The sequence below is a fragment of the Cololabis saira genome, chromosome 3 (genome assembly GCF_033807715.1).
Source record: "Cololabis saira isolate AMF1-May2022 chromosome 3, fColSai1.1, whole genome shotgun sequence".
NCBI lineage: Eukaryota > Metazoa > Chordata > Actinopteri > Beloniformes > Belonidae > Cololabis > Cololabis saira.
In genome coordinates this window covers 29,629,125-29,639,659 of record NC_084589.1, presented here as the reverse complement: position 1 = coordinate 29,639,659, position 10,535 = coordinate 29,629,125, and the positions used below count along the sequence as shown (strand labels likewise).

Sequence of the window (10,535 nt, the reverse complement as noted above, 5' to 3'; positions counted from 1 at the left end):
GCTGTCATCCGTGCTTCGCCTTCAAAAGGTGATGCAAAAATATACATTTGCAAAAATAAAACAGTAAAGTACAAGCACTCCAAAATACCCTACTGCACCACTGAGCGTAGGTGATGAGCACTGACAGTGTTTTCATTCTTAAAAAGATGTCTCTAAGATACCAACATTTTGAGAAGAAAAAAAATAAATTACAAAACGATGCAACAAAAGAGCAACACAAATCTACCCGAATCACCCTGGTGATAGGATCACATGCTCTCCACCGCCGTCTGTGACTCAACTCGGAGGTGGGTGTCTGAAAGCTGTCACATTTACACACTCCAGCATCCTACCTAATCATCCACCTACTGTGCCACACAGCAGGAGGGAGCAGGAGACAGACTGGAGGAGAGGCCATTCGTAAGAGAGGAAGAGCCATGAGCTGGAGGTGGAGGAGGAGGAAGAGAATGTGCAATGACAAAACCCAACTCTCAGACGAGGGGACAAACACTTCTGGATGAGGAAAATGAAGGTTAGATAAATTGTTAGGGATGGTGTTTGTCATGTAGCAATTGTCCCCTGACTCAGCTGAGAGGATTTAAATGGCCCGAGAGAAGAGAGGAGGAGATGGAGGCAAAGATGAGAGATGATTACTCCTCTCCACCGACGAGTGGGCAGTGTGGGAACGTGTCTGTGGTAGGGAGACAGGATGAGACACTGCAACCTCAACTCACTTTACCACAGACACAAGTTTGACACAAGAGGACATGCCCACATACTTACCATGCTCCATGCTGCAAAGATGATTTATTAATTGACAACTTTTTAATCCATTGTGGATCTTCTTAACTTAAAAATTGGAACACTTCACCTTCTTTGCTATTAATATTAGTAATATTACCACTATTAATTGCCATTTTATGATCATGGAGAGAAAGAGCAGTCCTAAATTATGGTTTACAAAAATCATAAATGCCAAAATCATCTATGTAAATTTTATAAAATAATCCACACTGTTAAAAAAAATGTTAAACTGTAAGATGTACATTCAAAAACAACAAGAAATGACGGGCTCGGGAACGGTGATTGCACAGATTTACTGTGTACACACATGTACATCCAGAGTCATCAAAAATAAAATCTGTCTTCGATCAAACGAGCCTGATGCAGCTTGGGAGCAAGTCCTGTGGACTGATAGTGTTTAAACAGAACTCTGGTGCTATAATAAGCAATTTATATTTGACCAAAAAATACAAATAAAATAAGAGTGCAGAATTTCTACAAAAGAACAGCTCAACAGGTGTTCAACACAGGAGCTGAATGATGGCTCGGGCAACATTTCACTCAGAGAAGCAAGAAATGTTGAATATCAATTCTGGTATTAAGCATCATGTTGGCCGTTAAAACACGATGGTTTAGATTCAACATCCACAACATCACATGAGGTGGAAGCTGAAAACTTCACAAGAGGACATAAACATCTTTAAAAATCTATGGCATCAGCTTGCAAAGGCTGTCTCACAAATCTGAAAGAATGAGCAAAACTTCAACTGATGAGGAGAAAAAAATGGCACGTAGCTATTTAAGATTATTTAAGAGTTTTACTTGTCAAAAGGTATCAGGGTTGTTTCTTTTTATACTAAATATTACTTCAGATATTAAAGAAAAACTTTATTAACTCATTATACAGTTACAGACAGAACTTACTGGGCAATAACTTCTGTACTCTCTATTTGATTAAGCTGTTTCAGTTTCTCAATTATTTTAAGCACACAGTTGGTTTCTTCTTCTGTCAGAGCTTTTCTTGAGATGACAAACTGAGAATGGTGAAAGAACAGTACTAATAGTGGGAATTAAGTGTAAACATTTAATTAACTTTGATTTAGATATTTCAAACATTCTTTTTGTCGTTACTGGTCGTGTTTACTTGGAGAGTAGCACTATCTGTTAGGAATGGTTGTCTATCATAATCCAACAGCACCCTCTTCTGGTGGAACAGAGGTACAACAGCCTGACCTGTATTTCCGGTTTCTGCAAACCAAGTGAAACCTGTGGTTCAAGATGAAAAAAATGCACACAGATCATAGCCACATGCAAAACATTAATTAAAAAAAAAGATAAAAAAAAATAAAAGGAAGAGACAAGAGGAACACATGGATCATCTGTACAGTTTTTGTCTCCTGTTTTATTTGGATGAATGAAACACGTTCAGTTACAAAAATTACTTAAAATTAACAACACTGTACAATGAACAAGCAGAGTTATTTTTCTTCTTTTTTTTGGCTTTCAAGATAAATACACTAAAAGGCTAAATTGCTACCACAGGGGGGAGAAAAGGGCGCAGACGGGGGAGGGTTGGGGGGCTCACAGGATGGCAAACAAAAGGAAGAGTGACGTTAACACAACCATACCTGCACACACACACACACACACACACACACACACACACACACACACACACACACACACACACACACACACACACACACACACACAAAAGGAAATGCAGTGACTGTCGTGACAGAGGGGGAATTAACGCTACATGTACTAGGAAGTTGGCAAACAGTACGTTACAGTTGACGGGACACGTGTTGGTTGGGGTACATTGTCGTCAGAAGAACAAGGGATCTTTTTGTCCTCCAACAACCAAGTCCCCACCCAGTCACGCACACACACAGAAACATTCACGAGTGTAACAGACTGATGCCCTCGCCTCTTTAACAGCAAATAACTAGAAACCGCATCCAGAGAAAATCTCAGACTTCCCCGTGTGAATGTTCTACAGCTCAGCCTCTCTCGCACAAACGCTCTCTCTCTCTCACACACACACACACACACACACACACACACACACACACACACACACACACACACACACACACACACACACACATGAAGACAGGTGCAGACAAACATCCAGGGACAAAGGTCGAACAGGTAGCCGTTGGGGCCAAACAGCAGGGTGAACCAAATTTCTTTTTTTTAAAGGTTGGGGAAGGGTGGGATGATGGGAGTTAAGCGGTACTCTGGCAGCACGAGCAGAAAAGACACAAACTCAAGAAGGATCCAAACAGCTACAAAGATACCAAGAGAAACTTCATTATCATCATCGTCATCGTCATCATTGTTGTCACCGTCGTGATCATCATAATTATGAGAAGCTTAAGATTTTTTTTCTTTTTTCCAATGACAAATACTTAAAAATATACATTTCATCATCATCTTAATTCTCATCATTATTATTATTTCCCTTTGGATAGCTGAGGTTAATGCTTCAAAGACCGGCTCGTTAGGTGACGACAGGGGAGGGTGGACAGAGAGAGGTGAGAGGTGCAGTGGAGGTTTTGGGTTAGAGAGAAGATCAAGATAGAGCTCTTTGGTTTTAATCTTTTGACGTCTGACTTGCTTTGCTGTGTTGCTGGAGAACCTTTGGACTAAAGCTATTGTAGAAAAGAGAGAAAGAAGAGAGAGAAGAAGGAGAGGAAGAGAGTGTGTGTGTGTGGATGAGAGTGGGTGGAGGAAGATGTGGCAGTTTTGTTGAGGTTTTACTGTCTCAGCTCACTTTGTCTCTCATTCCGCAGCAGCTAATACTTTCTCATGGCTTCGTGCCCTGAGGTTCATATTTTCCTAATTTCCACAATTCGTAGGAAGCGTCTGTGGGAATTCGAGCTGCATAAAACAACAGGGACGACATTTCTGCCTGTGAGAACGAGCAGCTGCAGCCAGAAGCTGGTCCGCCTGGAAAGACTGGAAACAGAGGTGGGACACACATCTTTGCTCTGCCCAAATGAGCTGGAAATAATGAATCACATCTACTTTCAGTCACGAGCCTGGGGAGGTCCACTCCTGCTGCTGCACTGGGAACAAATGATTACAAAGGCAAGATGGCAGCTACTAGCGCTATGCCAGTTTCCCAGTTTGCAACTGCGGTATGAAAATGAACATTATCAAACTCTTAAATATGCTGTGATTCTGGAAAAGAGGAAACTGCAGCTCAATGGAAATTTTTACTTGTGTGTGCCACTCACTTCCCTTGATGACAGCCTGTCATCATCAACAAAAAGTCTCCAGCACCAGTTTTACAAGAAAAGTGACTTTTTATGTTTGTTTTTAACAAAACAAACAATTCAATATGACTCAAATATTCTGTCCTTTTTTTTTTCAGAAAACCAGAAGCCCAAAAATGACTTCAAAATGACTTTCCAGGCCATGATTTGCCATACCACAGAAAGGTTGTTCCTCTAATCCACCGGTTAACAAAAATCCACCTAGCAGCATATCTAAAGTTCAGTAACTGAGATTTGACATAAGTTGATATAATTAAGCAACAGGTTGTGGCTTTGGGAGAAAAGGCTCTTTGAATAACTTCTAGGAGTCTCTTCCAGTCTTTGTGCTCAGCAAACCTCATGCTGCCTCTCGCCTTTGTGCATGACTGAATCTCAACTGTCCTTCTAACGTTCATCGCCCGGAAACGGCTGTTGAAGCCTGTTAGAATGTCATTCTGTGAAGAATAAAAGAAAATAATAAATCCTACATTTTTTGTGGTATATAATATAGAGTCAAATGGAGGTTTTGAATGGAACATCAGGATTGCAGGGTGCATGTACATCGTGTCGGATCCCAAGGCAGGGCATTGACTTTGGTATCATTCACGTGGAGGGTATCCCCACCAAAGAGATCCACACTTTGTACCAGCTCCCTGAAACCTGAGCCTCACATCACTCAGCCTCCATCTCCTCTCAGCACACAAGAGAGAGACAAAATGAGCAGAACGAGAAAGTGGATGGACTCCCGGCAAGAATCCAGGTATTTAGTCGGTGTGCACACCTCTCCCTCCAACTTCCACTCTCTTGACACACATAGAACTGTCTGGACGTGTCACCTAGCAACCTCGGCCTCAGCCGCTCCCCGGTTACCTGCCCTGTGGCACTCGCTGATACACGTGGACATCAATTCATCATCATGCCCCCTCATCAGGCAATAAGAAGCTAAAGGTCAGAGAGGGCGGCTTTGGTGATAAAGCTGCTCTGAGGCACGAACCCAAGAAGCTTTTTTTTTGAGCCAAAACCAGATCCAGATTTGATCTTAGATCTGTGCCAAAGAGCAAACTGAAGCCCACAGTCAATGTTTGACAGGGAGAAAGCAGAGAGGGTCAGATGTGCGGAGAGGGCCATGTTCAAAGCTCAACACACACAGTGGGGTATTTTTCAGGGGGACGGGGTATGCATGTGTTTGCGTGTGTACGTAGACAGGAGCATACACCAGTACGGTCTTATGACATTATATGGCACCATCTGAATCTAATGGAGTAAACCTGCGATCCCTTTAGTGATCTGTTACATCCCAGATCAATCCCAAACCTCTGTGTTTACTTCCATTAAACGTTGGACCTACCTGGGTCTGCTCCCGGCTAGTACAAGCACAGCACGCCACACATACCGTCCCGGCACCCTGATCCCCACTTGAACCCCGTATTTTAAAGCATTCATCTATTTGGTTTATCATCAAAGAATATGAGGTATATGATGAACTATCTCTCTTTTACATCCTACAGGGGATGAAGAAACAAGTTAAAACCAACATACAGGAAAGCAGAAACAAAAGGAGATACAGAAAAAAGAGACCGCGAGAAGTCAGAGGGCAATTTACAACCAGGAACCCAAAATCACCTTTATCTTTTGCCTCCTTCTTTTGTCTCTGTCATGTAAAAACGCCTTTATCTTTGCCCCCACTTGATCTTCTTCTGTGTTTTTGGTTGTGCAGCTGTAAAGCTTTCCTATGTGGAGAAAAAAAAAAACAACAAAAAAAAAAACAGAGCCAAAGCAAGCAGCACCGTGTCTCAAAGAACAACTCACGCTGTTACAATGGAATAAATTGCATCTATGTTTCCTTATCTGACACAGAATCTCATTTTTGTCTAACTCCAAAGAGATGTCAATCAAAACGTTTATCCAGAAAACTGACAACTCACACTTTCAAAGCTAGTAAATCAGCGGGTCTTTTCCTACACGGTGCTGCTAGCTCCCCTCCGGCTTAAAGAGTCGGGTCGCCTTAGTGAGGAGAACATCTTCATGACCTAATGTCAATTACATATGTTCTCTCTCTTTCTTCTGTATTTTGGTTGCATTTGTGGTATTATTTGGCTTTAAGAAGTGAGGAAGAACATCAGCAGGAGGCAAAAAACAAGGAGTCCATCACAAATACATTCAAGAATATGAAAAAAGCACCTCTAGTAATAAATAAACAAATAAATAGCGAGACAGAAAAAAAAGAGAATAGAAATAAGAGGCCAGTAAAACAACCCTACCCTGAATAAATAGTACAATCAAAAGTCTAAATCATGATTGATAAGAAGAAATAAGAAGCCCGAAGAGAGATAGTTTAAATTTTTGGTCTAAAATCAAGTTATTATCATCAACGTTTTTAGGATCTTTTTTTTTTTCTCAAAGTCTTTTTGTAGTTTTTTTTCTTTTCAATACATTAGTGATAAGTACGCAGTAGAACATAGATCTTTTTTCTACAAAATCTATAGAAGCACTAACAGATACATTCCGTCTAAGAGTCAATGTGGAGGAAAGGTTTCGCCTTTGAGGCGCAAACCCCACATCTAAAGTTTGGTTCATGAAACGATTCTCGCGTGTCGACTGTTTGCCTGGTGTGGATCAAACCAAATATTCTTTGGATAAGTTAGCGTCCAACTCCCGACCTGTTAGCTTCACTGAGGCCGTCGCTGCGCGGGTTCTTCTGTAGACTAAAGCGTAGCTTGCATTGCTGTCTTTGGGGTTAAAATTGCTACTCAGGGTTATTTTTATTTTTTTAAAGCCTCCAACTACAACGTCCGTACAGAAACCGCACAGTCACAGTCCTCAGATAAATGGGCCCAGTGGTCCGCCCTCCTGCCGAGAGCAGCGGCGTTCCCGCCGGCTGTTTTGGTTTTGGTTCGGTATTTGGTTTGACAGTTTCAAGGTTCGCTGTTCAGCTCTTTGTTTTTTTTGGCTTTTTGTGTGGTCTTTTTTTTTCTCCTGCCAAGACAGTCTGTTTCTTTATCTAATAAAAATCTGGAAGCTAAATTTTCACAGTATTTTTTCCAACCACCTGATAAAAAATTTTCTAGCACGACTACCAAAAAAATAAAACAAAATAAGGAGCTCTTGTAGTAAGTAAGCGAGTATGTTATTCCAAATAAGTAGTAAGCACTAAAGTACAGTACATAAAACGGCATCAAGAGACACAGCAGAGATAAAACAATCAGAACCAACCAACAGAAAAATAAAAACCGATTTGTTGAAATAAGATTTCAGTTCAGTGAGGTCATTTGCGTTTAGCTCCATCCAGGACCAGAGAGCTGAGCCGGAGAGAGGGAGGCAGAGGAGGGGGAGGAGCTGTTTCTCCATCTTCCGCTCACCTGTCAGTCTGCCTGACTACTCATCCCTCCGTCCACAAGTTTCTGGGCAGGGACAGGTAGATGAAAGGGGCCTGGCCTCTTCCAGCACCTGCACTTTGTCCTCCTGCCCTCCTCCCTCCAGCCACATTTGGTTTTGGTTCTTTTTGGTTTGCTTGTCACTCCTTGGGTTGTGGTTTTTTTTTTGGTTTGGGTTTATTTTTGGTATCATCTTACAAAAGGTGTGATGCCGTTTCCCCTCACTACAGTGTGTCCCAGCATGCCTTTGTTTTGTTTTTTTGTCTTTTTTTTTTAGGGGGGGGCGGGTTCAGAGTTAGAGATCATTCCCTAACCGTTCCCTAAATAAAGCTTCCCCCCCCGCAGGCTTTGGGACTGGCCAGGTGGAGGGGATTCCAACAGGAGAGGGGGGGGGGTTCGCAGTCGTAGCATCCTGCCCCCCCCCCACCAACACCACCACCACCAGTGTTTCTTTATTGTGTTCATGCCTTGGCTGTAGCTCTTAAACAAGAGCCCGGCCTTGAGAATGCTTTGGTATATTTGAGAATTAATGGCAGTGTGCAGTGGAAAATGACAGTGAAATGTGACTGATGGAGTGATGATGGAAACAGACAAACGTCAGTAAACATGTCTAGACATACAGGTGTTGGGGCATCTGTGCTGATTGACGAGGCAGGAATGAGAGCCATGTGTGACTAAACTTGGCTTTATTGACTTGTTTAGCCTTCAGTGTCAACGGCTTTTTCTTTAAATCTCCAATCACAGCCCTATTTCATACTTTCAAAATGCTCGCCACACTTAACAAAACATCATTTTCAGTGTGCGAAGTTTCCAGGGTATGTTCATTTAGCCATGGAGTCTCCGATAATGGGTTATCTTTAAGAGTGAGGGAAGAGCAGTCTCATTAAGTGCACAAAATGTCAAATGTTTAAGTCTTAATGAATTCTTTCACACCTTGAAATCAAACGTGCATCAACTCTATCAGTGATCTATTGGCACTTGGTGAGAACTGAGATGAGCATCTTTTTCACCTTTGTCATCTGTGTTCCTGCAGAGGAGTCACATTACAAACAAAACGCATGACGATGACACAAACGTTCATGATGAAGGCCGAAATGATGACACTGATCGTGATTAAAAACAACCCAGAGCTAAGACTGCAACAGCGCGCAACAATAAATAGGAGCTACATTGTATAGTGACACAAATAAATAACAGTAATAAAAAAAGGTTCTCAAACTATACCTCTGTAAAAAAAAAAAAAAAAATCAGGAATCATGTTCAGAATCAAGCGTTGAATGCTGTTCTATGCTCTTAAAACCAGAGGTAGGTAAAGAGACAGCAGTTTCTAGCAAACATTCAGACATGGAGTAACAATATTTTACAAAATACAAAACGCATCAGGAATGAAGAGAAATGGGAGACACGTGAGCGGACAAGGACAGGGTGAGTCAATGACGGGATGGCGTTTGGTGTATGCGTGTGTGTGTGGCGTCTGCGTGTGTGTAGCAGAAGAGTACTGGTCCTGGATAGCTTCATTATTTACACGTCCTTTGAATAAAGCTTTTCTCTCCGTATTTTTGGTTTTTTGGTATTTGTGATTTTGGTATGGTTGTCTCTTTTTTTCTTTTTTTTGTCATTGTGTATCCTTCCTCCACCTCCTCCTTTGGTAAATTTTTGGTTTAAATGTATCCTCCCCACTCCTCTTCCTTCAGACCCGCAGCTTTTCAAAATAATCATCATAATAATAAAAAAAAGAATACGTAATAACAGTCCTCCTTTTCATCTTTTTTTGTCCTTCCTTTGTCACATAGTAAAGTTATCTTTCGTCATTTTTGGTTTATGCGCTTCAACATGCTTCTCTGCTGGCTCTTGCATCTCTTTGTCAAAGAGTCACCGGTCTGTTTTCCTTCAGAGAGAAAGAGTGGAGAGGTGCCATGTCGATATCACATGTTTTAGACAAAAAAGGTCCCATGCCGTCTCCTTTTTATCTGTTTGGATAGATAAAGATTTTTGGTTTCAATCTTCCTCTTCCCCCCTCTTTTCCTCCTCTTTCACTTCTTTCCCTTCTTCTCTCCACTTTCATTCTGTGTATTTTTGGCATCGAAAGACTGGGAGAGAAAGACGGAGAGCCATTGCAAAAAAAGGAAAAAAAATGGAAGAAGAGCATAAGAGAGAGAGAAAGAGATAGCTTTGGTGTGAAAGGCGAGGTTCTCGGTTCCTCCTTTCTCCTCTTCTGCAATTGCCCCCCCGGCGTGGTCACTCAATTTTGGCCCCGCCCAGGGAGGGTGGGCTGTGTGCCATTTCGCTGGAGGAGCAGGAGGAGGCGGGACTGGAGCAGGGAGACGGGGAGCAGGGTGTTGGGCTGATGCTGCTGGCTGAGGGGAAGGGGGAGGCCTGGGACACTTTGGCTACGGCAGCGCTGATCAATCCAGCGTTGGGATTCTGGCCCATGTGGAGGAGGGCGGGGTGGTTGAGGAAGAGCGAGGAGGGAAGGCCCCCTCCTTGGCCCCCGGAGGCCCCCAGCATAACCTTGCTGCAGCCCTCAAGAGTGGTAAGCGGTATCTGCCCACCACTGGCTGCTAGAGCTGATGGAGAAAAGGAGAAGCGGGTGTCAGGTTGAAAAAAAAAAAAAAAAATTCACTTACTCTGAATATTACGAGTATTAGGGCCAAACTAAGACAAAAAAAAAAAATGGAAATTACCAGAATAAAGTCATAATATAATGAGAATAAAGTCGTAAAATTACGAGAATAAAGTCGTAATGTTGTGAGAATAAAGTCGTAATAGAATAAAGTCATAATATTATGAGAATAAAGTCGTAATATTACGAGAATAAAGTCGTAACATTACGAGAATAAAGTCGTAATATTACGAGAATAAAGTCGTAAAATTCCGAGAATAAAGTCGTGACATTACGAGAATAAAGTTGTAATGAATAAAGTGGTAATTTATGAGAACTCTAACAGGAAGAGCAGTCTTCTATGACGGAGTATTAGGGCCAAACTAATACAAAAAAAAATTGAAAATTACGAGAAATAAGTCATAATATTACGAGAATAAAGTCGTAATATTACGAGAATAAAGTCGTAAAATTACGAGAATAAAGTCGTAACATTACGAGAATAAAGTCGTAATATTGCGAGAATAAAGTCGT

The 10,535-nt window shown here is 41.8% G+C and overlaps 1 protein-coding gene across 4 annotated transcripts in view; it reads right to left on the bottom strand.

Moving 5' to 3' along the window:
• Nucleotides 1–2,177: 2,177 nt before the first annotated feature.
• The window catches only part of pou2f2b (POU class 2 homeobox 2b), a 46,048-nt gene continuing 37,690 nt past the window's right edge, over nt 2,178–10,535 (bottom strand). For 3 of the 4 annotated variants that reach the window (XM_061717149.1, XM_061717150.1, XM_061717151.1), the window contains exon 16: nt 2,178–9,966. In XM_061717149.1, the coding sequence (XP_061573133.1) occupies nt 9,638–9,966 (329 nt within the window). In that variant the 3' untranslated portion in view covers nt 2,178–9,637. The remainder of the gene's footprint in view (nt 9,967–10,535) is intronic. The other variant, XM_061717152.1, reaches the window with a different exon arrangement.